Here is a 27,735-nt window from a genome sequence, read left to right as displayed (position 1 = left end):
GAGCACGTCCGGCTCCGCCCTCCATTCGCAAACCTTTTCAGCTTTGTGGTTTCTTTATTTCCTGGCTTTGCCTGTTATATTAACATCGAGAGAGAGAAAAAATGGTGGAATCCGGCTATATCTGGAACGGGTTAATTAGGAGCGTTTCTTCAAATAAAAAAAACAATTCATGCACTATATTTTTCTACCTTGTGTAGTTATATTAATTTTGCACGTCATACACATCTGTGATTCGAGCCGTGGTACTAGATTAAAGTTCTCATCTTGTAAATATGGCAACCAAGTTGCAGATTAGATTTAGAATAGATGAGAAGTGCGAAATGATACTATAATCAGATCTGTAATCGTGATCTTGCCTGTGCAACCAGTTAGTGGCAGGTCTGGAAAGAAAGAGGTTTCTGGATATACTGTACATTTCTGCACCTGTACATCTAGAAGTTAGCTGGAGCAGAGACACACATTCATTCAGTCTCTTTTTAACTGCAAAGGTGTGCATATGTTTTACCCACAAACCTATTTTTTATGTTGTTTATTTACAAAACCATATTCAGATGTCTGAGAAAGATGCCAAAGTTAAGTCAGGTTGATAAATATGGTAGATGCTAAAAAATAATAATGTTCTGCATATAAAATAAATGATCCTGCACATGTGACAAGCAGAAACATTACAGCTGAACTCTAGAAAGCTTTTAACCAAAATTATGCTTGTTTAAGTTGAAAATGTTCTTTTGATGCTCTAAGAAAAGACTGAGTTTTTTATAATTCATCCCCAACTCATGTAATCATCTAAATCAGTGGACCCCAACCCCTGGGCCGCGGACCGGCACCGGTCCGTGGGTCATTTGGTACCAGGCTGCACAGAAAGAATACAACACTTACATTATTTCTGTTTTATTTATTCTCTGATTCTGAACGATGTTTTATTTTGGAAAATTACCGGATTTTCTCCACCACATCTGTCTATGACTATATCATTTATCATTTATCTATATCATTTTATTTTGTTGTATTTATCCATCACACCTTAAAGGCCGGTCCGTGAAAATATTGGCTGACATTAAACCGGTCCATGAAAATATTGAAGGACATGAGGTACAGTACGTACCTCAGTTTGTGTCTCGGTTCGGTTCAAGTTAGGGAGAAATGCAAAATATAAAAAATTGCTTGTCTGTTTTTATTAACAGTTAACAGATAAAATTTTTACAACAATTAAAAATTAAATGAGTTAAATAAAACAAAAAAGACTAGATTAAATAAATTGTAAATTAATTTTAATATTTAAAAACTGTGACGCAGAGTACGAGATGGTGCACCACTTAATATGTTCCTGAGGGAACGCCGATTTTAACTATGTTCCCCACATAAAACGTGGATTGCGCTGGGTACACGTGCTGAAAGTCGTGCACTAAGACTGTTCGGTATAAAAATACGACAACGTTTATACTGTTACTATTATTTTAGCATTTTTAATAGTGTATAGTAAATTTGATCAGGATAAATAAAGCAGTCAGGGTTTTTTTTTTTTTTTTTTTTTCTTCCTCCTCCTTCCTTTCCTTCTAAAAAACAAATCTTAAACCTCAGAATATGCAGGTCTGAGATGATTAATAATCTCTTATACTAAACCTCACAGTAGTTTCAACACTGCTGGAAGAAGTTGTTTTGTTGGATTTGTGTCTGCGCTCATTCTTCTTTCAGATTCTCAAAATCTGCTGAAACGTGTACAATTAGACTTTAAACCCTGCTCTGATCTGAGTTCAGTTATTATTCCTGCAGCTCAAATTAAAGCATGACCTAAAGAGAGAGAGCATTTGGGGATTTTGAGGTGTGTGTTGTCCAGAATGCTAATTTCTCAGGATTTTATGCTGCTTTATGCTAAAAATCTTGTGTTTAGGGGGGGGAAAAATCCTGCAGACTAATACTCCAGCAGTCTTAAGTACAGAACGTAACGTTTCAACCGGCAGATTTACAGTGGAGGACAAAAAAAATTCAGCCACAGCTGCATGTCCAGATTTTGGAACTGATTCTTAAATATGGGAGTGTAACATGGACCAAAGTTCTGTATCCAAGTCCGATTTGATCATATCTAATTCAGATCAGCTTTTAAAAAAATTTATTAGGAAAACTACACAAATACTGACCCGAGAACGTCGTCTGGTTGCCCTCCGTTGCTCATATGGCCTGGATTGTACAAGAAAATACTTTTGAGATTTATGTCTTTTCTCACCTCATTCCAAAGGTTGTCTATTGGATTAAGAGCCAGTGACTGGAAAGCTTCTGAAGGATATTGAACTCCTTGTCATGTTTATGAAACCAGTTTGTGGTAAATCTTACTTTAGTCATGTCCACACTAATGTCTTCATTGAAGAGGGTTTTGAAGACGATGACTCATTAAAGTCCTTGTTATGAAGTAAATAAACGGCAGGCGGAAACGCAGTTTTCAAAGTTTTCTGGATTAGTGGAGATTTTTTACATTATTATGCTGGAAGTAACCACTAGAAGATGGTAAATTGTGAACATGAAGGGATGTATATTGTCAGCAATAATAATCTCACAAGCTGTTTTCTTTTGAAAATATTCCCCACACCACTATAAAACCCCCACCAGTCTGTAGTGTTAATGGATAGTGTTCATGGATTCATGCTGTTGGTGCCCAGTTTTGACTTTACTATCAGTAATTATATCCTCAGCAGACATCGATATTTGTTATTCCGGTATTCATCTGTCCAGTATTGCTGAGCCCGTGCCCATTTCCAGTTCATGATTAATGGAAGTGAACGCTGCTGTTGAAGCCAATTCGCATCACTTTTTGATGTGCTTTCACTGATGCTTCTCTGCTCGCCGTAATTGTTATTGGGAGGAAAACTGAGCTACACAGCGTTTCTGTCTGCTGAACTGGATGTGTGTTTGTTATTGTACCATTTTGTGCAAACTCAAGACATTGTGTGTGTGTGAAAATCATGTCTGGTCAGCAGGCCTTGAAATACTCAAACGAAACAGTCAACATGCAAGTTTGTGGAAATTTGTGCATTAACAGCTTGGCTTGACACTTCAGTACAAACTAGATTTTTTTGAAAAATGCATCTCCTTGTCATTAACACGAATTCTGCAACATGGATTTTTTTATATCTTTTTATTTTTGGACCTGATCAGTGCTTCCTCAGCTCTGCCCACACCTGATCCAGTCAGTGGAAGTGAAATTGATACCAACTCTGTTTAGAGGCAGAGTGAAAATTCTGGTCTCACATTTCTTCTGTAGCACCTCAACGCACACTTCCCCCACTAGTTTCTCTCACACAGACATCCAGACACAACAGCGCTCCATGGTCCTAAAGCTAGATGAGTTTTCAGTATGAGGGATATTCACTTCTTGGCCACTATATCAGTGGTGAAAACACTCTTGAATTCAGACTGAGAAGGTCATTATTGCACGGCACACTCATTCTAGAGTAGTGAGCTTGTGTGCTCCAGGGGTGACTCCTGAATAGTCAAAGATTTGATGTTTTTGTTAGGAGGAGCTTAATTCAACCACCAATTTTGCAGGGGGGTTGTGTAATGAGGATCGTGCCATTTTGGTTATATGGGGGTCAATGATTTTCTGCCAAAAATCAAATATACAGCCAGTTATGATAATACTGTAAAAATAATGTGAAAAGAAAGAAGCTTGTAATAAAATATCCAACCAATCCAATAAAAATACAAAGTTTCACTTTCCGTGATCCGTGACCAACTGAGCAGCATTTTAGCGGCAGTGATTTAAATACTCAACAGTGTCTGGGCGATTCTGTAAATATATTTTGTGTTTAAATTAAATTCTGTAAATTAATATTTTTATTGTTTTGTTTTTTTTCGGTGCACTGATGTTGCGCTGTACGGTTGTGCTGTACTGCCAATTTTCATTTGACTTGCTGATGTGCGAAATGCAAATCCGTCTGCAGTGTGGCCTTTTGGCACTTATTTATTTTATTTTATAGGTTTTATTGATCCAAAACGATTTTCAACATTATGTTGTTCCTGTTCATTGTGACTTTGAAATGTTATGAGAAATCGTTTCGCGAATGTTGATCCGCATCGCCCTTTCATTTCAACCTTTAAAAGATAAAAAGGTCGTTTTGGTCGCTTTATTAGAATGCTGAAGCCGACAGAGGTGAAAGACAGGAGTGGAAAGTAATGAATTACATTTACTCGTGTTACTGGTATTTAGGGAGGTTAAGAAGCTTTTATTGTTGATTCAACCATTTATAACTGACCCAGTACGCCACCAGTAAACCTATTGTGAATTGTACAGTACAGTGTGCAAAAGAGAAGTGCATACAGGAGTGTACTTGTAAATAAACGCAAAACGTAAACACAATGTTGTGACAAACAGCAATAGCGGCAGTCAAATGGATGTGCAACAAAACAGCATGTAAACAGTTATATAATAATAAAATAATATGGGTGGGACTGAAGACATGTATGTGTGAAATGAGTGTGTGTTTGAGTTCAGATTTGTAGCAGTTCAGTAACACACAGTTGAGTGAGTGTGTTTGTGTGTGAGAGTTTCAGTTCAGTTCTGTGTGTTGACAAACCTGATGGCTTGATGGGAAAAAACTATTGCACAGTCTGGATGTGAGGCCCGAATGTTTTGGAACCTTTATCCTGATGGTAGGAGAGTAAAGTGTGTGGGTGTGTGGGGTCGTCCACAATGTCATCGGGTTAGCGGAGGCAGTGTGAGGTGTAAATGTTCGTGATAGAGGGGAGAGAGACTCTGATGATCTTCTCAGCTGTCCTCACTATCTTCTGTTGGGTTTTTTCGAACCGAGAGAGTGAAGTTCCCAAACCAGGCAGTGATGCAGCTGCTCAGGATGCTCTCAAAGGTCCCTCTGTAAAACGTGGTCAGGATGGGGGGAGAGAGATGGGCTTTCCTCATTCATCTCAGGAAGTAGAGGCACTGCTGGGCTTTCTTGGTGTTGGATCTGGTGTTGAGTGAAGAAGTTCTCCACCAGATGAGCACCAAGGAATTTGGTGTTCTTGATGATTGCCACAGAGGATCAGTGGAGAATGGCTGCTCTGTGCTCTCCTAAAGACAACCATCATCTGTTTGGTTTTGTCCATGTTCAAAGATGGGTTGTTGGCTTTACACCAGGCTGTTAACTGTTTCACCTCCTCTCTGTCTGCTGACTCGTCGTTCTTGCTGATGAGACCCACACTGGTCGTGTCATCGGCGAACTTGTTGTGGGTCAGCAACGTGAACAGCAGTGGGCTAAGCACGCAGCCCTGAGGAGCCCCAGTACTCAATGTGGTGGTGCTGGTGATGCTGTTCCCGATCCGGACTGACTAAGGTCTCCCAGTCAGGAAGTCAAGATCCAGTTGCAGAGGGAAGTGTTCAGGCCCAGTAAGCTCAGCTTCAAAATCAGGTGCTGAGGAATGATTGTGTTGAATGCTGAACTGAAGTCTATGAACAGCATGTGTACATCTGTGCAACTTTACTTGTACATAAGTAATTATTTCTGATAATTTCTCGTGTAATTCAAATACAAAAAGCATCCAGACAAATTATTTGCCTTGCAGCTTCGTTTGGTCCATTTAACTACACACGGAGTATTGTTTCCCTACGGACCATTATTACTGATGCACCACCCGCTACAGTCTGGACCGCTCTGGGGTCTCATTAATAAACGTGGTAAAAGATGTGTGTGCTCTCTGTCTCCATGTTCCCCTTCTGGCCTTCCGTGTTCCCACGTTGTGCGTATGCACAGGATTTACTTACAAATGTGCACTTTTGTACGCATGTTTTCAGCCTCATTTTTTGCGTAGGCCACGTTTATAAATGAGACCCCTGGACAGGTGACACAGAAGACGCTGCAGAATAAATAAAAAACGGAGAGAAAACAGTGAGTGTCGAGAAGATGATTCAGGCCAAAGAACACAATAGAATGTTTCCAAAGTTTAGGATCAAGTCATAGTAAATCAAAGAAAACACTGTGCAGTGCGTTTACCGTTTTTAAAGTAAATTTAAATAGATTTTAATATTTTTGTTGGATTTTTTTTATTTAGATATTTGTATTTGCATTTTGATGCAATATGCCAAAAAATTGTCTGAATGGGTTTAATTTTCACAGATATTCTTGTAATTTCAGCAATAACAATCTTCATTTTTCTAAAAAAGGACACAAATTACTTGTTTATTTTAAGAGACCCGTCTAATTTTCTCTTGTATATTTAGTATTTCTATTTAATGAAGAAAAATTATTTCTTAGAATAATTGATTACTAAAAGAATCGATAGCTGCAGCAGTAGAATTAACTACTTTTAATTGAGTAGAATATTTTATTACTCTTTCCACCTCTGATTAAAGAAAATAAAATTGACTACCTCGTGTACCTTATTTTCCAACAGGAGTTCTATGTTTCATCACATCTGACGCTTTTTTTTTTTAGCAGAATTGTAAAGAAGGTTTTTGGCAATTTTCTTGTTCACCTCTCTTTGAACAAATTTAATTTCATCTGTCAGAACTGCTACTCACTGGAAAGTTTTACTTTTAGTTTTTTCTTTATTCTGCGTAAACTTTATAAAAAAACATTCAGAGTAGCTCAGATATGTTTTACGCTCTCATGTTCGATGTGAACATCAACCGAAGCTCTTCACCTGCATCTACATGATTTGATGCATGTGATTGGGTGGCTTGATATTTGCATAAATGAGCAGCTGTACAGGTTTTCCTAGTGAAGGGGTAATTGTGGCCTCACAAGTGAATGATTTAGTTACAATTTCTAATGGCATAAAATGTATCTAAATTTTAAAACAAATAATTTTTTTTAATATTTATTTATTATTATAATTATTATAATTATTATTATTTGATTTTTTTTTTACAAACTTCCTACAAATAAACTAACTTTTTAACTGGGGACAATCATAGAACTTGCTGATGTAGCATATTTTGTGTAAACTATAATCTTGCATATAGTAAAAAAAAATATAGACTGGCTTCACCTTCCTGTGAAGTTCATCACTGTATGTGCTTGTATTTATTTTTGCGTTATGTTCTTTCTCAGTTGGTGGTGAAAACGTATATGGATATGGACCAGGACTCTGAGGAGGAGAAGCAGCAGTACCTGGCTCTCGCGCTACACCTGGCCTCAGAGTTCTTCCTGCGGAACCCCAATAAAGATGTTCGGCTGCTTGTGGCCTGCTGCCTTGCAGATATCTTCAGGATCTATGCCCCTGAAGCCCCATACACCTCTCATGATAAACTCAAGGTGCCTGTACACACTAGTATCAGTCATTTCACTTAGTATCTTCAAACTTAGTCATGTGACATAATCAGTTATACAATATGGCTTTAATTACTTTTCCATGACTTAAATCTTGACACATTGTACACATTTATACTGTAGATATTCACAGTACTGGTTGTTTATTTTGCTGCTTGTTTGTGTAGGAAATCTTTTTGTTCATCACACGTCAGTTAAAAGGATTAGAGGACACAAAGAGCCCCCAGTTCAACAGATATTTCTACCTACTGGAGGTGAAGTTTTTATTTGATCCAACCAGTCATGTAACTTTGTTTATTTGCATGTTTGTGTTCATAAGTAGGAACACCCCCGATGTTTTATGATTTAAAACAACCTAATTATTATTATTTTTTTACATTTTTGCAGAATCTGGCATGGGTGAAGTCATATAATATATGCTTCGAGTTGGAGGACTGTAATGAGATCTTTATTCAGCTCTTCAAAACCCTCTTCTCAGTCATCAAGTAGGTCCACTTTCTACCATTTTTTTAAATATGCATTCATATCAGTGGTGAATAAATCATACATTTAATGTGCTGCACGGATACTTCCCCCAAAACAGCTTTTCAGAGATAAAAGGTTAACTTTGAATTTATCTCCTATAAGTCAGTGGCAAGGAAAACTCCCTGAGATGGTATGTGGAGAAAACCTTGAGTGGAAATTATCCTCATCTGGGTGGCATCGGATTTTAATTCATACTTCATTCCTCATACCAACGATATGTTTTATGTTTTTGGGTGTGCAGAAGTCATTAACATTGTTGACTTGGGCTGCTTTTAATTGCTTTGTTTCAAAAATACATTTCCAGGTGTTGTTATGGTAAATTATTGCTGATTTTGCATTAATTAAGCAGGGAATAATGTTTACTGTAGTGGTTCCTGTTTTAAAATCTCAATTTACACATCATACAAATCTGAATTTCTGATTTCTAAATGACTGGATTTTTAAGGAGGTTTTGACTTTGAACAACATGCACAATAATGTTAATTCTTAAAAATAAATAAATAAATGCAGTAAAAATATAGCCCAATAAAACCAGACAGCAATGCTAAATGTTAATGGAGTGTATTCCAATAGTGATCACACATGAAGCTCATTTTCTGTCTGTGATGCTACTTTTTTTTTTTGTCCTTTTTTTCCAGTAACAGCCATAACCAGAAGGTGCAAATGCACATGCTTGACCTGATGAGCTCCATCATAATGGAGGGTGATGGAGTAACCCAAGAGCTGCTGGACACCATCCTTATTAATCTCATCCCTGCACACAAAGTATGGGTTTTCTCAACTAGTTTATGAATTGATACATACTGTAAAAAAAAACAAAAAAGTGAATATATTATCTGGTAGCTGCTTGTTTTTATGGTCATACACTCTAGATTTCTGCTCGAATTTCTCCCTGTAGTTTAATGATCATGTTCAAAAAGGACAGATGACTTGTGTATATAATTTGTATAGACAGTCAGGTTGTAATGGGATCTCTTTTGTTGGTGTAGAACCTGAATAAACAAGCATATGACCTGGCCAAGATGTTGCTGAAGAGGACCGTACAGACTATTGAAACATGCATTGCCTCAGTAAGTGCTTTATCTGCATGGGAGTGTGTCTAAAACCCATCATATTTCCTGATGTTTTGTTTAACTTGTGCTGTTGTATCTATCAGTTCTTTAATCAGGTGTTGGTGATGGGTAAGTCCTCTGTGAGCGATCTGTCGGAACACGTGTTTGACCTCATACAGGAGCTGTTTGCCATCGATCCACTGTTGCTCGTGTCCGTCATGCCACAACTCGAGTTTAAGTTGAAGGTGAGGGTGCACACATTTAAGCACACACACTGAAATCCTGCACGTGGAAAAGACCTGAGTGATAAAGGAAGAACATTTGAATTCTCTTTACTCAGTCTTATCAGCGGTGTGTTCGCATTAATGGCATATCCGCCACTACATGGCAAATAGACACACAGTATCTCGCAAAAGTGAGTACACGCCTCAAATCTCAGCAGCCATTTTATTATTTCCTCTCATGGGACGATACTATAGAAATTAAACTTGGATATCTTTCAGTTAACGTGCAGCTTTCATAGCAGTGCAGATTTACTGTCTGGTACTATTTACTGATATCAGCTGTACGTGGTGTAATCATACAAATCCCTCAGACACGTCCTGTTCATCATGTTTAGCGGGTGGTGCGTCAGTAGTAATGGTCCATGGGAAACAAGGTGCTCTGTGTGTAGTTAAATGGACTTAACAATTTTTTGCAATCATGTTACTTGAGTTACTCGAGGAACATGTATTTTGACATTCTGAAGCAGAGCCCTCCCGTCAGAAACCGGCAGCTTTCCAACATAACGACCTCAAACACACCGCCAACATGACGACTGCCCTGCCGAGAAAGGTGAAGGTGATGGGGTGGCCAAGTATGTCTCCAGACCTGAAAGCTATTGAGCACATGTGGGGCATCCTCAAGCGGGAGGTGGAGAAGCACCATGTGTCTAAAATCCAGCAGCTCTGTTATGTCATTATGTAGGAGTGGAAGAGGATCCCAGCAACAACCTGTGCAGTTCTGGTGAATTTCATGCCCAGGAGGATTAATGCAGTGCTACGTAACAGTGCTAACACATAATATTCACACTTTGAACACAGTTTTGACATGTTCTCTGAGGGTGCACTTACTTTTAATATGTTCATTAAAGGCTGTAAATCTGTACTGATATACAAGCTGCATATTTACTACTCTGAAATATATTCAAGTTTAATTTCTATAGTATTGTCCCTTCAGAAGATACACTACAATGCTTGCTGAAATGTGAGGGGTGCATGAACAAAAATAAATAACAATTTGATCAAATAAATGTATCTACACCAAAAAAAAATTAAGTTGGGTTAAAATAAAATCCTACCAGAACCACACAAAATCACACAAGACGACATGAAATTAGTCAACAAAGGTCCACAGAAAATGTTGCACACATTATTCTTTTTTCCCCTTCTCAGTCTTGATGTCCTCATGTCTGAGGAATCATGGGAGTGATGGGATGAGGTGCATTATTTGACCTAAACGCTGAATATCTGGGCTCCGAAATGAAATTTGAACAGTGTATATGTACACAAAAGATACTTTTATTCAACTCGCATATTACAGATTGTTTGCTAATTACACACAGGGTGCAGTATCTCATCTAGTGCTCCAAAAACGTGTGTAAATTTAAATACTTTCTAAATGCATGTATGGTTTTGTACAAACGATCAATATAAGTGTTTGTTCCTGCCTAGAGCAATGATGGAGAAGAGCGATTAGCTGTTGTGAAGCTTTTGGCTAAACTCTTTGGTGCAAAAGATTCAGAACTGGCAACCCAAAACCGCACGCTTTGGCAGTGTTTCCTGGGAAGGTACGCACAAAAATTTTCTTTTTTTGTAGCGTTGTTTGCGAATTTTTCATGCAATGATCGATTCTGTTTCTTTTGAAGGTTTAATGATATCCATGTGCCTGTGAGACTGGAGTGTGTGAAGTTTGCGAGCCACTGTCTCATGAATCATCCAGACCTGGCTAAGGATCTTACAGGTGTGCACCGCTATGGGTTCACGAATATGTTTGTGTGTTGGTGCATGATTTATTTTTTTTCCCCCGTGTGAACTCATTTGAACTTTTCTCCTCATTAGAGTACTTGAAGGTAAGGTCACATGACCCCGAAGAGGCAATCCGGCATGATGTCATTGTCACCATCATAAACGCTGGGAAGAAGGACCTGAACCTGGTCAATGATCAGCTGCTGGGCTTTGTCCGAGAGAGAATGTTGGATAAGAGGGTGAGGTTTATTTTTTGCATGAGAATTGACCAGGATGAAAATGATTGTTTCAGGCACTAGGTGATGAGGGGGGCATCAGGTTTTCTTTTTTTCTATCTATTTATCTAATATTCTTGACTTACAGATAAGTAAAGATGAGAGAGAGATTTGGTGGCAAAGGTTGACACTACTGACCTCAAGTTCTGCTTGTTTTAGCAAAAGAAGACATGCCAGAGAATATTTCTTTATTTTTCAGGTTTTTTTAGAATATTAAGTAGACATCTGTATTATTATTTATTTTTTGCATTCAAGTTAGAAATAAAGAACAGTAGCAACTGATCTCATACTGAATTGGATGGATGGATGCATGGATACTTTATTCCTCCCAATGGGAAATTTACAGCTTCCAGCAGTATCCACAAATATAGGCAATAAGGCATTCAATAAATACTACAAATACTAAAAATGTTAAAGAAAACAAATCTAAATGTTTGTTGTGTCTGTGAAAAGACTATTTTATCTGAGGACATCCTAACAAATGACACCTTTATCCTGCTACCAAATAGTTTTTAACCCTTTGTAACGAGCGCCTCTAATAATAAAACTATACAAACACAAGAAATGGATAAAACACTGTGCAGGGTTCCTACGCGTTTTGGAAATATATGGAATTTGATTCTAGTGATTTCCAGGTCTGGATTAGGATGGAAAAAGGAACATGTATTGAAAGATGTGTTTCCATACATTCTAAAATACTGAAATTAAGATGTAATTTTTTTTTTGTTAGATAACAGACGCTACACTAATCCAGATTCATTTGAAACGGTGTATTTCGTCTAAAAACTATCTGCGTCCACACTTTCGTTTTCAAACGTTTTCTAACAGTTCTCAAACGTTTAAATCCCTGTACTGCGCACGAGTAAGACGTTTCGACCCACGTCATTTCCCCCTGAGGTTTTTATTTACTTTGCGGCTCTTTGAAACATGGCAGCGATGACTGAGATGACGATCGTTTCTGAAACAGTACCCGCTGCAGGGCAAACTGTGTGTTTAAATGTATCCAGGTTGGAAAGCGTTTTCAAAAATGTGTTTTTCTAATGAAAAAGTATCAGTGTGGACGTGTCCTGAAGCTGTTTTTTGTTATTGGACTTTAGTTCTGTTTTGAAGTTTCTTGGTGAATTGCACATGAGCCATCCTTCTGTTGCTGTAGGATTGAAGGTTTACAGTTTGAAAAATACATTCATAAATGATTAACATTGCAGTTTTAATGAACATGGTTACAGTAGCTACAACCTTCCAGCAATCATTTGGTAATATAATAACATACATCAGTGGTAACGTATGTTTTAGTTGGAATTTAAAATCATTATTTGATATAAATACGGTATAAATGTCTTTCTGAAAATGAATTTTAAAATAAAAAATTTGTAGAAACTCTGTATTTAATTGGTGTTTAAAACTAAATCGTCTTCTTTGTTTGGTCTGTGTGTTTGCAGTGGCGTGTTCGTAAGGAGGCGATGATGGGTTTGGCACAGTTATTTAAGAAATACTGCCTTCACCATGAGGCTGGAAAAGAATCTGCTCAGAAAATAAGCTGGATCAAAGACAAACTGCTGCACATATACTACCAGAACAGCATTGATGACAAGTAAGTTGAATGCTCATTCTAGGAAGAATGGAATCATATTAAAGCTCAACTCATTGGTTTTTATGTGAACATATCTGGACGTGAGGTCATAAACAGTCCATCAACTGCCATATTCATATTCTTAATGCTGTTTTTAATGTTTGCGTGTGTTAAGGTTGCTGGTGGAAAAGATCTTTGCACAGTTTATGGTTCCTCACAGTTTGGAGACCGAGGAGAAGATGAAATGTTTATATTACCTTTATGCCTGCCTGGACACCAATGCCGTAAAGTGAGTCAGAAACGACCGATCGTAGCCGTTTTCATGATACGTCAATGTTAAGTGTTTAAACGTAGCTCACTATTATATTGTCTGTGTGTGTGATAGAGCTCTAAACGAGATGTGGAAGTGTCAGAACATGCTAAGAGGGCTCGTGAGGGAACTTCTCGATCTGCATAAGCTGCCCACGGTGCGAAAGTTGCTTCCTTTTTTTTAATTAAGACTTTATAACTTTTCAATTATGTTGCATGTTATTGACAGGAAAAAAAAAGTGTGCTTTTATTTGTTCCGTCTCTACAGTCCGAAGCAAACACAGCGGCCATGTTTGGAAAGCTCATGACCATCGCCAGTATGTAAACAGACATGCACACACCACAGAGTCAACAGGTTTTCATGCAGTATCAGTAGCCGACCTGATTATTATGTTTAACGTTGTAGTGCCTGAAAATCAGACTTTCTAATAATATTTTTTTTCCAAATTACTTACCGTAATTTCTGGACTATTAAACGCACCCAAATATAAGCCGCACCCACTGAATTTGACAGATATTTGATTTTAACATAAATACGCTGCACCTGTCTATAAGCCGCAGGTGTCTACACTGAAACTAATGAACTTTACACAGGCTTTAATGAAAGACAGTGTCTGTTACACGGCTTGTATCTAAACAGTAGCCTACCAAGAAAGTCATTGTTCACTGTCTTCCTCCTTCCTTTCACAACTATTTCTCTCGAGAGTTTATCTTTTGGCATCGTCGTGTATTTAAAAATCACCATCGGTGAAGCTTTTCTCCCGATGCCGTGCAGCTCAGAACACAGGTGAAGTGTGTTTTCATGCCCGGTTGTTTTCAGCGTGATGAATGATTCACATTTCCTGTAGACAGTCCGAGTGAGCGGCAGGTCAAACGTCAGAGGAACATCATCCGTATTTATGATGTGGTGCGGCCCGATTCAGTGGGAGCACGTCTGATTTAATATAAAGAGTTTCATTGGTTCACCTGAACCCGTTCGGCAATTTCATTGGTTTAATGTTGTGGGGCTCAGTTTTTTGTCTTGAATCTTGTGAAACCGGGAAAAACCCAGGAAAAATACATAAATTAGCAGTTTCATTGTTTAAGCCGCTGGGTTCAAAGCGTGGGAAAAGTGTAGCGGCTTATAGTCCAGAAAATACGGTAAATTATGATTCAGATTTCAAGGTAGTGAGAACATGTATGAATATAATGCAATATTTCCTCCATGGTCCAATCACGTGTGGACTGAGTACATTTTTAGGTCTAATGAAAACTTTGCTGCATTTTAGTTGTTTATATGAGAAGACACGCCTTTTCTCTTCATCTCGCTGTCCATTTTATAGAGAATCTACCTGACCCAGGGAAAGCTCAGGACTTCATGAAGAAGTTTAATCAGGTTTTGGGTGAAGATGAGAAGCTGCGTCTGCAGTTGGAACAGCTAATCAGCCCAACCTGCTCTTGCAAACAGGCCGAGCAGTGTGTGGTGAGTACAAGATCAGAGATCAACCAGCTAGCATGACCACCTCGTATAAGGAAAACTGAACTAGGGTGTAAACAAGATTTTGTGTTTTATCAGAATTTTACTGGCCAATGTATGATTTTACCATTTGTTAGCATTTAAGAAATGATTCACAAATTGAAATTACATAAAATTAGTAGGGGTGACCTCGCTCTTTGAGTGAAGCGTCATAATAGTAAACGTCAAGCAATGTTACGGTTTGCGTTTCTTCGAACTTTAAAACTAAATTTTGTGACCTGTTAGTAGATTTAACTGAGGTACCTCAAATTTCTAGGTGCTGAATTGTCCTGACATTTTTCTGTGTTCTTGTGGGTTTTTTTTTTTTCTTTATTTCGCTTTACAGAGAGAGATAACACGCAAACTGACCTACCCCAAGCAACCTACGAACCCCTTCCTGGAAATGGTTAAGTTTCTGCTGGAGAGAATTGCACCTGTACATATCGACTCTGAAGCCATCAGGTATACCATGATCAGATGCATGTAATTATTTTTTATTTGTTTATAGTAAAAGTATGTTGTAGGAGTAAATTCTTTGGTAATTTGTACTTTTTAATTTTAGAGCAGACAAGAAGTAGAACACAATCCATAGGTTTAGCAGCGCAGTTTTTCCTGATGCCATTCAAGCAAATACAATAGCGTGCGTGTGTGTGTGTGTGTGTGTGTATGTGAACAAGCGGAGTAAAAAAGAGAACATGTAGACATTGTGGAAAAAGCCTGATAAAAATCACATTGATTGGCCACATGGGCTCAGCTGTTTTGTGGTGCGCGAGTTCTGACCCACAGTCCTGCATAATTGGACATTTTCCTTTCTCCCTACACACTGTGGACTTATTTAATTCTTTAATCAGATCTAATGTTTTGGGAATAGATGAACTTTAGATGCTGGTCAGTTTGTGTCCAGACTGAATTTGAGACTTAATGAAGTACGATGGTACTCTTTATGGACATGAGACACCTACTGGTGATGAGCTCTAACTACAAGTACTACAACCTCTTCCTAGCTATGACAGTAACACTCACTGTTTTGGAATTGTGTAGTGCCCTGGTGAAGCTTTTAAATAAATCCATCGAAGGCACTGCCGATGACGACGAAGAGGGCGTTACTCCTGACACTGCCATCCGTGCTGGACTGGAACTACTTAAGGTGAGCATAAACACTTACTCGTGTGACTAATCGATAAGTATATTCAGCATCGTTACAGTTTACAAGTCATCTAAGCATTATTGTTTGTTTTAGAAATTAACACTTCCTGTTTGCCACTGTGCTCATCATGTGATATGACAGATGACTTCTGACATTTTAGTGCTTAGAGCAAAGCGTCGGAACAACCCCAGTGTCAGCTATTCCTTTTTTTTTTTTTTCTCTCAATACAACTAAGATGCTTACAGAGATTACGAAGAAAAAAACATTCTTTTGGAGACCTTTGGTGACCTTATTTGAATTATTTGTCTTGCCTAAGCGTAACTATTTTAAGTACTTACAAATAAGACATTGGGTTAGATGCCCAATTTTATCTGAGAAATCCCCTTAGCATATTTAATAAACAAATTTAATGGTAAGGATCTCGCCCATGAGTCGTAGATGTAAAATGTCTACTGGGACTCTTCTTCACATGCTCTGGAGCCGTCCAACCCCCCCTGTGCTCATTCAGACACAAGGGAGTTAGTAAAGGTAGGTGAGGTAAGGAGGTCTGGGGCGCAGCCAGCGTTCACATTCATCTCAAAGGTGTTCAATATGGATGAGGTCAGAGCTCTATTACAGCTCTATAGCAGGAGATCTTCAAGCAGCTCTTCATGGAGTTCAGGTTTGGGTCTTCTAGTTCAAGTGAAGGAAAATGTCATGCTACTGCTCCCAAAGACACCCGATACAAATGTGTTTGGGGAAAGAACCACACATATACTTTTGTCCTTGTAGTATATATAGTATTTTCTGGTAAATTTTTGTAATGGGGGGAAAAAAAACCTGTGCATTCCAAATGATTATATAAAAAATAGAGCAGCGTGCATTCCGATTTTATACATCAGTTTATCAACCCTCATAATAATATAAAATTATTTACTTAAACATTAAACGCTCTGTATACGTAATCGGTCATCTCTCTCTTTCTGTTTCTTTCTCATTCTCAGGTTTTGTCCTTCACCCATCCCACATCATTCCACTCGGCTGAGACGTACGAATCTCTTCTGCAGTGTCTCAAAATGGAGGACGATAAAGTGGCAGAAGCTGCCATTCAAATCTTCCGAAACACAGGCCAGAAGATTGAGAGTGAGCTGCCGCAGATCAGATCGTAAGTAAACGCGTTGCATGGCATTTGCACTTATGCACGTTTGTAGACACGACTTTTACTCCCTTTCGTAGACGACATGGGTTTTATACGATTACTTTTCAATTAAAAAGTCTGGTTCTGTCAGTTGTTCAGTGTTTACTTTGTAACGTTAACTCTCTCTCTCATATGTTTTTTAGGACACTCATTCCTATTCTTCATCAGAAAGCCAAGAGAGGGACTCCTCACCAAGCCAAACAGGCGGTCCACTGCATCCACGCAATCTTCCACAACAAAGAAGTCCAATTGGCTCAGATATTTGAGGTAGATTTAATCCCCCGATCATACGATACAGTTCAAGAGCTTCATGTATTTTTCATATTAAACACCAGAATGTTGGGGGGAATCAGTTGTTCCTTTTTATTTATAAGGGGTAAAAACGTAATCACGCAGGGTCAATCACGCAGCAATCCACCAATCAGGGTCAAGAGCACGCTCCCTTTTAAACTTCTTCTGATCGGCGCTTGTTGGAATCTACTGATCACCAACATACAGTTCAGCGTCAGTTCAACAGCATGCAGATCATTTACTGAGGAATAAATGATGAAGAAACTCCAGACTCGAACTCAAAACAACACCCGTGACCTTATTTACGTACGTTTTTAGTAGTTGAAAAGAAGGTTTTGGGCTCGGGATCTTTTTTATTAGAAATCAGTGTTTGACTCATTAATATTATTCTATTAATAGACAAAAATGATGATAGGAACATTAGCCATAATAAATCATAGTACTTGTTACTCCAGCAAAAGTTTCCCTTAAAAATCTCATTTGAGTTAAAGTACAAAAGTATTTGCCTTCCAACTCAAATGAGAGTTTAAAGGGACACTTTTACTGCAGTATCATTTTGCCAGGTGTGTATCTACATTGCTTTTCTGCTCAACACAATTATAAATATTGATTTTATGGGTTACTTTTATCTTATTATGGTGACTTGAAACAATCTTGAGTCAATAAATCTTCCTCTGAACCCTCCGTCTTAATGAATGTTTTTTTGTTTTTTACACCGTTCTGTATAAATTCAAGCAACTGGTGTGTGATTTGTAGAAACACCAACAACCATCCTTCATTCTTAGCAGTTGTGCATGTGTTCCGTCTCTCGTGAGATTCTTCTCTGATGTGTTAATCACCAGCCTTTTTTATGTTGATGTCTCCCCCACTTTCTCTGCCCCAACACGTCTCTGTAGCCGTTGTCTCGTAGTTTGAACGCTGACGTCCCAGAGCAGCTGATCACTCCTCTCGTTTCTCTGGGTCATATCTCCATGCTGGCTCCAGATCAGTTTGCTTCGCCCATGAAGTCCATTGTGGCCAACTTCATTGTAAAAGATTTGCTGATGAATGATCGAGTGAGTGCATAAGACTTTTTTTTTTTTTTTTTTATTATTATATATATTTTTTATCATCATTATTCGTAATTTCTGTCTTTTTTTTTTTTTTTTTTAGTCTGTGGGCAGTAAGAACGGTAGGCTCTGGACAGCCGATGATGAAGTTTCTCCTGAAGTGTTGGCAAAGGTGCGTTTAGCATTTAAAAGATGTAGACTATTAAAACCTGTAATGTTGCTACATCTAATAATGACTCTGTTTCAGGTTCAAGCCATTAAACTTCTGGTGCGATGGTTGTTAGGGATGAAGAATAACCAGTCTAAATCAGCTAACTCCACTCTCAGACTGCTCTCTGCCATGCTGGTCAGCGAAGGAGATCTAACAGAACAGAAAAAGATCTGGTATGTAAAGTTTAGCGGTCACCTTGTCTTTAATTATAATGTAGCAGTGAATTGGTGCACAATAAAACTCATTATAGGAATGGTAATAGTGTGAATGCTGTGCAAAGAGGATTTCAGCATCATTACCAGTTGGGACGTCATGATTAGCGGTTGACTAATATGGTTTTTTCTCTGGTCGATGGCGATATTTAGAAATCAACTGACCGCTTTAGTTTCCCAGCGAGTTCTGCACCACCTGTTCTAATCAGACTGTGTCGGTTGTATTTCAGACAATTATGCACGTCGCATCGGCAGCGGAGCTCGTCTGAGAGAAAGGGAACTCTGATTGGCTATTCAGCTTAGTGAATGAGACGCATTAGAAAGAAAGAAAAAAAAAACTGGACAGAAGCAAAAACCTGTTTTTATTCTTGTTCTTTGCAGCTTTATATATACATACAGTACAGACCAAAAGTTTGGACACACCTTCTCATTCAAAGAGTTTTCTTTATTTTCATGACTATGAAAATTTTAGATTTACACTGAAGGCATCAAAATTATGAATTAACACGTGGAATTATATATGGAATTATATACATAACAAAAAAGTGTGAAACAACTGAAAAATGTCATATTGTAGGTTCTTCAAAGTAGCCACTTTTTGCTTTGATTACTGCTTTGCACACTCTTGGCATTCTCTTGATGAGCTTCAAGAGGTAGTCACCTGAAATGGTTGTCACTTCACAGGTGTGCCCTGTCAGGTTTAATAAGTGTGATTTCTTGCCTTATAAATGGGGTTGGGACCATCAGTTGTGTTGTGCAGAAGTCAGGTGGATACACAGCTGATAGTCCTACTGAATAGACTATTAGAATTTGTATTATGGCAAGAAAAAAGCAGCTAAGTACAGAAAAATGAGTGGCCATCATTACTTTAAGAAATGAAGGTCAGTCAGTCCGAAAAATTGGGAAAACTTTGAAAGTGTCCCCAAGTGCAGTCACAAAAACCATCAAGCGCTACAAAGAAACTGGCTCACATGCGGACCGCCCCAGGAAAAGGAAGACCAAGAGTCACCTCTGCTGCGGAGGATAAGTTCATCCGAGTCACCAGCCTCAGAAATCGCAGGTTAACAGCAGCTCAGATTAGAGACCAGGTCAGTGGCACACAGAGTTCTAGCAGCAGACACATCTCTACAACAACTGTTAAGAGGAGACTGTGTGAATCAGGCCTTCATGGTAGAATATCTGCTAGGAAACCACTGCTAAAGAAAGGCAACAAGCAGAAGAGACTTGTTTGGGATAAAGAACACAAGGAATGGACATTAGACCAGTGGAAATCTGTGCTTTGGTCTGATGAGTCCAAATTTGAGATCTTTGGTTCCAGCCACTGTGTCTTTGTGCGACGCAGAAAAGGTGAACGGATGGACTCTACATGCCTGGTTCCCACCGTGAAGCATGGAGGAGGAGGTGTGATGGTGTGGGGGTGCTTTGCTGGTGACACTGTTGGGGATTTATTCAAAAATGAAGGCATACTGAACCAGCATGGCTACCACAGCATCTTGCAGCGGCATGCTATTCCATCCAGTTTGCGTTTAGTTGGACCATCATTTATTTTTCAACAGGACAATGACCCCAAACACACCTCCAGGCTGTGTAAGGGCTATTTGACCAAGAAGGAGAGTGATGGGGTGCTGCGCCAGATGACCTGGCCTCCACAGTCACCGGACCTGAACCCAATCGAGATGGTTTAGGGGTGAGCTGGACCACAGAGTGAAGGCAAAAGGGCCAACAAGTGCTAAGCATCTCTGGGAACTCCTTCAAGACTGTTGGAAGACCATTTCAGGTGACTACCTCTTGAAGCTCATCAAGAGAATGCCAAGAGTGTGCAAAGCAGTAATCAAAGCAAAAGGTGGCTACTTTGAAGAACCTAAAATGACATTTTTCAGTTGTCACACTTTTATGTATATAAAAATAAATAAAACTCTTTGAATGAGAAGGTGTGTCCAAACTTTTGGTCTGTACTGTATATATGTAATATTCACGGTTGTAGCTTCTTTCAGTTTCTCAGTTTGGTTGCTGAATACAGACTACAGCCACCTGCTGGTATTAGAGAGTTATGTCCGGTCGTGCAAGCGCAGAACGTACACACACTGTTTGGATCACAGTCGGCAGATTAATAAAAAAAAAAGCCAAAGATCGGCCCGATTAATCGTTCGACCTCTAGTCATGACCTTGTCCCGTCTGCTAATGCGATTACAACAATAGTGCGTTATTTTGAAGAAACAGCTCAACACAGCGATGATGCTTTTGTCGAACGGCGTGCTGAGGGCTCCTCGTGGTTTGAACACTACCTGGGAACTTGGCTGAACCCGTTGCTTTGACGCAAGCATGACGTCCTAATTGGTAATGCTGGCAAAATTCCCTTCAGCACCTGTCAATCACAGGGACCCAAGCTAAAAATGGGCATTTCTAAGCTTATGTATGCAGAAGACAGTAAATAGCTCTGTTGCTTCTGTGTTACGCTGCTTAGTGATGCAGCATGAGCAAGAGTTTTTTGTGTTGAAACCCTTCCTAGACTCACGCTTTTCTTTCAGATGTTTACATATGATTATGGAGAGCTGGGAATGTCCCCATTTTTGTTGTAAAATCTCATGTTTCTCTATGCAGCAAGTCCGATATGTCTCGGCTAAGACTGGCAGCAGGCAGCGCCATCTTGAAACTGGCACACGAACCCTGCTACCATGACATCATCACACCAGAACAATTCCAGCTCTGTGGGCTTGTCATTAATGTAAGTTTTACTTTTGAACCTTTACACACATGCAGTGTGATGTATTCGAAGATGCACATTTTTGTTAAAAGAAATGTTTTCTCGCAGGACGAGTGTTACCAGGTACGTCAGATATTTGCTCAAAAGCTACACATGGCTCTGGCGAAGTTGCTGTTGCCCCTGGAATACATGGCTGTGTTTGCTTTGTGCGCTAAAGACCCGGTTAAAGAGAGACGCGCCCACGCCAGACAGTGCCTACTGAAAAACATCAGTGTCCGTAGAGAATACATCAAACAGAATCCTATGGCACAGGGTAAGGATACATATGCACGCTCGCTTGTCATCTGTATACCTGCTTCACATCAAACATTAGAATGGGGGTGAAAGCGTGATCTATGATTTATTAAAACCGCTGTTTTTTGTTTTTTTTTTAACACAGCAAAAATGTTGCCATAAACATAGCTTTCATTCTTCCTCCTCTTCTCCAGAAAAGCTCTTGTCCCTTTTGCCAGAGTACGTGGTGCCATATATGATCCATTTGCTGTCACATGACCCAGACTTCACAAAACCCCAGGACTTTGAACAGCTCAGAGACATCAAAGAGTAAGTGTTTGACACTGTACTTCCTTATAAAGAGATTATCAAGATGTGTATTTGCTTTGATTTTGTGGTCTAACTATTTCTCCTGACAAGAGGTCGGCCGATAGTGGATTTCGCTGATACTGGTAGCTAGGCTGGATCGTACTTGCCGATAACCGATACTGCATAAAAAAAAAAAACACAATGCAAAATGGTACTGACCTTTTCTTTTTTTTTTCTTTTTTTATAAAATTTTAAAACAGTACTGAATCACGAAAATGTGCTAAATTAATAAAACATTAATATATTTATTTATATAATATAGCGCTCTCCGTGCAGCACACAGTCTCGCATGTCAAAACAAATAGCGAAGCACGTCAGTAATTCGCCTAAAGATGCCACTTTTCTACTGTATGATGACAGCAGACCTCCTGCCACAACCCGGAAAAACTATCGGTTTGGATTTTTGCCAATAAACGATTCGTTTCTGCAATCAACTACAGGTGCCGATTAATCAGTAAAACTGATAAATCGGTCCACCTCTACTCCTGACCCTTTAGATGGGTGGCGGTGTTAAACTTTATTCTTTTCTCTCTCTGGATCTCTCTGATTTTTACCAGGTGTTTGTGGTTCATGTTGGAGGTGCTGATGACAAAGAACGAGAATAACAGTCATTCGTTCCTAAGGAAGATGGTGGAGAACATCAAACAGACAAAAGATGCTCAATCACCTGATGATCCCAAGGCCAATGAAGTCAGTGAGATTAGATTTTTTTCATGCACCTAAATATTTCGTTAACATTTTTATTTAAATCAATAAATCATTTACATTTTGTGCCTTATATCACTTATCAATAGAAACTGTACATTGTGTGTGACGTGGCACTGTTCGTCATCACAAATAAGAGTACTTCCTGTCATTTGGACTCACCCAAAGATCCTGTGCTGCCCATTAAGTTCTTTACTCCACCTGATAAGGTAGTGGGTCCTTTATAATTCAACAGCTAGACATTTCAAACGAACGTTATACATAAAACTTGAAAGAGTAAAACCTTTTGCTTTTCCTTCCCTGTAGGACTTCAACAACGATAAAGACTATCTTTCTGCTGAGGCCAGAAATGTCCTGCTCACTGGAAAAATTCAGGTGAGCTAAAGTGGTTGTGTGCACAGTCCTAAACAGTCCTGTCCTGAATATGAATGAATGAATATATATATATAAAATATTTTACATGCTACTAAGGTTTTGTACCAAATTAGTGGTTAAAATATATAAGAATTTAATTTAAGTTCTGTTTAAAATAAATGTTGCATCAAAAATGACCAAATAAAAAAAATACTTTAAATAAACAGCACGTGGTGTCAGTGATTTGCCTCTAGTGGCCGCTCTCGTAATGTATAACACGACCCGGAAAAATCAGTATTTTGCTTTCAGCGGTGCTAATCTGCAAAAATGATGAATTGGTTGAACTCTAATCTCAATGTTATGATTGTTGTATAATATAAGGCATTGTCCTGGATACATAAAAAAAAAACCTTTTTTTTAAGGGAAAATCTGTATGGTCTTCCTATTTAATTATATATATATATATATATATTATTAGTAAATGTACTTTTTTTATACCTACAGCAACAGCCAAAGCAGACAGGAGTGCTGGGTGCAGTGAACAAGCCTTTAGTGGTTACAACAGTACGTAGACCATATACTAAATCTCCCGTTTCAATCAGTGGAAGTAATGCCAGCACCAACTCCCAGCCCATTTCTCCAGGAACTCCTAAGAACAAGTATGGGACTTGATTTTTCCCCCCCAGCTATATTGAAGTGTATCCTGCTTTACATATTACAATTTATGTGAATGTGTATGTTTTATATATATATATATGATTGTGTTTATTACTGAGTTGATTGTATGATTTCATTCAGAAAATTGAAATTTCCATATAAAACTATCTTTGTCCTTCTTTCTGTTTAAGGGACATGAGTTCTAATGCATCAGAAGCCGGAGCAAGAGAGAACGAAGAGAATCCACAGATCGTCAAAGCAGACGGTGGAAAGAAGGTGAGCTTAATCAGAAAGCGCAGATGAACCATCATGCATTCGTTGTGAAATTTTCTTATTTCTATCCTTCGAATGTGCTCAAGATAAGTTTACTTTACTTCAGTCTGTTTAAATTGTTAATGAGGCTTATTCAAATTCAACAGATCCTTAATAGGTTGATTATTTTATATATATATATATATAAATAATAATTATTTACACACACAAACACACACCATTGTTATCCAGCACTGATTTAATCCTCCTGGGTATGGAATTCACTAGAGCGGTACAGGTTTTTACTGGAATCATCTTCCACTCCTCGATCATTACAGACCTGCTGGATGTTCGACACATGGCGCATCACCATCTTCCGCTTGAGGATGCCACACAGGTGCTCAATAGAGTTCAGGTCTGGAGACATACTTAGCCACTCCAACACCTTCAGCTTCCTCAGCGAGGCAGTGGTCATCTAAACAGTGTGTTTAGAATCGTTATTATGTTGGAAAACAGCTGTTCACCATCATGGGCATGTTCTGCTTCAGAGTGTCACAGGGCATGTTGGAATCCATGTTTCCCTCAATGAACCGCAGCACTCATGCAGCCCCAGACCACGATGCTACCACTGCCATGCTTGACTGACTGTAGGCAAGACACAATTTACTTGGTTCTCCTTACCAGGGCGTCACCACACATGCTGGACACCATCTGAGCCAAAAAAATGTATCCTAGTCTCATCAGACCACAGGACATGGTTCCAGTCATTCATGATCTTGGACATTTTGTTCTTCAGCAAACTGTTTGTGCGTTCTTGTGAGCCAACCTCAGAAGAGGCTTCCTTCTGGAATGATGGCCATGCAAACCGACTTGATTGCAGTGTGTGGGCTTCTGCTTCTGCAACCTCTAAAGCAAAGCTTTTAGATTCAGGGTGTTTCTGATCTTCTTATAGCGTAGACCATCTTTTTGTGGAAAGCAACAATTCTAATTCTCAAATCCTCAGAGAGTCTTTACCATGAGGTGCATGTTTTTTGTCAAGCAGACAAAAACATGAACATGATGAATAGGACGTGTGGATTTTTATGATTACACCATGCACAGCTGTTATCACTCATAGTGTACTCACTTTGTTGCCAGTTATTTAGACAGTAATGGCTATATGTTATTTTTAGATTACAGCAAATATATACTGCTGTACAAGCTGCACACTGACTAAAAAAAACGGTGTGTGTGTGTGTGTGTGTATATATATATGTATGTATATATTCATATTATATTATCATATCAATCATCCTGTTCTTTCGGCTGCTCCCATTGGGGGTCGAAACTGCCACTTTCAAACCATCTACCTGCATGTCTTCACTTACCACATTCATAAACCTCCTCCTTGGTATTCCCCTTTTCCTCCTTCCTCGTGGCTCCATCCTCAGCATTCTCCTACCGATATACCCCATGTCCCTCCTCTGCACATGTCCAAACCATCTCAATCTCTCCTCCCTCACCTTGTCTCCAAAACATCCTACATGCGCTGTCCCTCTAATAAACTAATTTCTAATACTGTCCATCTTCGTCACTTTCAACGAAAACCTTAACATCTTCAGCTCTGCTACCTCCAGCTCCACCTCCTGTCTTTTACTCAATGCCACTGTCTCTAAACCATACAACATCTCAGGTCTCACCACAGTCCTATAAACTTTCCCTTTCACTCCCACAGATACTCTTCTATCACAAATCACTCCTGCTATTACTTTTCTTCACCCACTCCATCTATCATATTCACAAAAATCATAGTCTACAGAGACTCCTGTCTGACCTCGCCCTTTTTGAAGTGGAACCGCCAAATTCTCGCTTTTTCTAAGGATTTTTTTTCATGTCGCTGAACCCTGATATCTCGAGCACAAGGGGGGGAAAATTTGCCATTTAACATCGGTTATCTTGGTGCAGCCGCAGAAGAACTCGCGGAAGTGACGGAAAAATCAAACCTTACAGCTGCTACAGGTGTTGTATTGTATACTGGTGAATCTCTGCTGTTAGTTAGTGCACATATGCCTTTTGTTGTTAAATGTTATGCGATGAATGGGAGGCGAGGCCGCGCTTGGTAGGAGCGCAGCGCGGAACGTGGGATGAGCAAAAGCATAGAATGAACACCGGCAGGATCGGGGGGTGAATCCGCGATGCGCAAAGAGCAGCCGGTGAGAGAGTGCCGGTGGGAAGACACGTACCGGGATACACATGCGCGATAACAACAACCGCCGTGAACCAACATATACCAACAATAACGGACAGTGAGAGTGTGGAAGTTTAAATAGGAGCTGCTGGTGATGATAAACGAGCACCAGATGTGCGCGATTGAAGCCGGGAGCTTCAGAGAAAGCGGCCGAGAAAACACCTGACACGCTGAAGGGGGCTGAAGGGGGCGTGGCAGGTGGATTCCTGACAGATAAACATGTACTGTATGTATTTTTATAGCATGACTTCATCAAACAAATCGCAGCAACGCTGTTGTGTAAAAAAAAAATTTTAGAAACACGTGCATTTACATTCTCATTTATTAACGCACATCATGTACATAAAGAAATTTCAAGCACGTTAGTATATTGCCGCCATTTTTATTTTCGTTTATCTCGATCATCGGTTACCTCGATGCTTTTTGGCGACCCCCTAGAACATCGACATAACCGGGTTCCACTGTACAATCATTTAAATAATTTGCCTCAAATTATTTTTCTGAATCAAATAACTTAAGAAATTGTTTCAACCCTAACACACACACACACACTCTCTCTCACTCTCTCTCTCTCTCTCTTGCTCTCTCTCAATCTATCTATATATATATATATATATATATATATATATATATATATATATATATAATGACTTATAGTGTAGTTATTAATTAGCATGTGTGGTAATATGTTTCTAATCTTATATATTCTCTCCTTCTCACTCTTTCAGGAGGAAACGACGCTGGCTCAGGCAAGTGGGAGAAAGCGAAATGCCCCGGCGACAGACGGGACGGAGAACAGCGTGGCCTCAAACCCCGTCGCAGCATCGCAACCTCCCCCTAACAAACCTCGCCGAGGCAGACCCCCGAAAAACCCTGCGGCAGCAGCCAATAAAGAGAAGGAGGTCGTAACTACCCCCGGGAGTGGAGCTGGGCGGGGCAGAAAGAGAGCGACACCTTCGCAGGATCCCAACTCGACAGCTTCACCTGAACCAATCAGTGGAAAGATACCAAAACAACAGAAGGAAACCGATTCTAAGCGGGCAGGACAACAGAGGCAGATTGACCTCCAAAGGTAAAACACAGTCTTTTACAAATACAGTGTAGTTTCAGGTTTATTTCCTTTTTAGTTTTAGCCAAACCAGGCCTTAATCCTATTGTCACTTCAGACCTTTTGAAAGTAAATAATGTGACTGTGGCTGCAGGCACCTTCTCCCAAAAGCAGGAAGGCTAGCTAAATCAGATGAAAGTGTGTTCAGCAACCAATCCCAACATCAGCTAGCATACGGAAGTGAAGGAGAAACGGAAAAAGATCTGGAATCAAGCCCAGACTGGTTTCTTTCTCTGATTGAGTTAGCAGAGGATCAGGGTACAGCTACCAGCTCTGAACACGTGAGCCTCAGACAAGAAGAAGAAAGTGTCCATGGAGCAGGACAGGTGCATCTGGCAGTGAGTTTCAGTCAGTGTACAGGATGTAGAAGCAGCATCACTCTTCAGTGTTTGTTCAGTAAAGGCTTTAGGATTGATGCATTGCTTCTGTCTTTACAAACAAATGGGTTGTATATATAAATATAATAATTTACCTCCCTCTCTCTCCCTCCTTCCCTCCCTCTTTCTCTCTC

General features: G+C 39.3%; 1 protein-coding gene across 10 annotated transcripts in view; it reads left to right on the top strand.

The window, feature by feature from the left end:
- Positions 1-27,735, top strand: part of pds5a (PDS5 cohesin associated factor A) — a 32,416-nt gene that overhangs the window by 3,521 nt on the left and 1,160 nt on the right. For 4 of the 10 annotated variants that reach the window (XM_083532502.1, XM_083532506.1, XM_083532504.1 and 1 more), the window contains exons 3-33: positions 7,038-7,241; positions 7,424-7,510; positions 7,644-7,741; positions 8,420-8,546; positions 8,771-8,851; positions 8,938-9,078; positions 10,546-10,661; positions 10,740-10,834; positions 10,933-11,078; positions 12,554-12,705; positions 12,860-12,973; positions 13,070-13,151; positions 13,262-13,310; positions 14,316-14,455; positions 14,835-14,950; positions 15,530-15,635; positions 16,619-16,779; positions 16,956-17,079; positions 18,000-18,158; positions 18,256-18,324; positions 18,400-18,536; positions 21,177-21,300; positions 21,388-21,592; positions 21,768-21,882; positions 22,479-22,611; positions 22,716-22,835; positions 22,933-23,001; positions 23,485-23,639; positions 23,829-23,913; positions 26,845-27,188; positions 27,319-27,562. In XM_083532502.1, coding sequence (XP_083388628.1) covers positions 7,038-7,241; positions 7,424-7,510; positions 7,644-7,741; positions 8,420-8,546; positions 8,771-8,851; positions 8,938-9,078; positions 10,546-10,661; positions 10,740-10,834; positions 10,933-11,078; positions 12,554-12,705; positions 12,860-12,973; positions 13,070-13,151; positions 13,262-13,310; positions 14,316-14,455; positions 14,835-14,950; positions 15,530-15,635; positions 16,619-16,779; positions 16,956-17,079; positions 18,000-18,158; positions 18,256-18,324; positions 18,400-18,536; positions 21,177-21,300; positions 21,388-21,592; positions 21,768-21,882; positions 22,479-22,611; positions 22,716-22,835; positions 22,933-23,001; positions 23,485-23,639; positions 23,829-23,913; positions 26,845-27,188; positions 27,319-27,562 — 4,098 coding nt within the window. The remainder of the gene's footprint in view (positions 1-7,037; positions 7,242-7,423; positions 7,511-7,643; positions 7,742-8,419; positions 8,547-8,770; positions 8,852-8,937; positions 9,079-10,545; positions 10,662-10,739; positions 10,835-10,932; positions 11,079-12,553; positions 12,706-12,859; positions 12,974-13,069; positions 13,152-13,261; positions 13,311-14,315; positions 14,456-14,834; positions 14,951-15,529; positions 15,636-16,618; positions 16,780-16,955; positions 17,080-17,999; positions 18,159-18,255; positions 18,325-18,399; positions 18,537-21,176; positions 21,301-21,387; positions 21,593-21,767; positions 21,883-22,478; positions 22,612-22,715; positions 22,836-22,932; positions 23,002-23,484; positions 23,640-23,828; positions 23,914-26,844; positions 27,189-27,318; positions 27,563-27,735) is intronic. The other 6 variants (XM_083532508.1, XM_083532511.1, XM_083532509.1 and 3 more) reach the window with 3 other exon arrangements.

Source organism: Silurus aristotelis (genome assembly GCF_946808225.1).
Source record: "Silurus aristotelis genome assembly, chromosome: 27".
In the NCBI taxonomy this organism is placed as follows: domain Eukaryota; kingdom Metazoa; phylum Chordata; class Actinopteri; order Siluriformes; family Siluridae; genus Silurus; species Silurus aristotelis.
The sequence above is the reverse complement of the archived record's forward strand: the minus strand, read 5'-3'. Positions and strand labels throughout refer to the sequence as shown.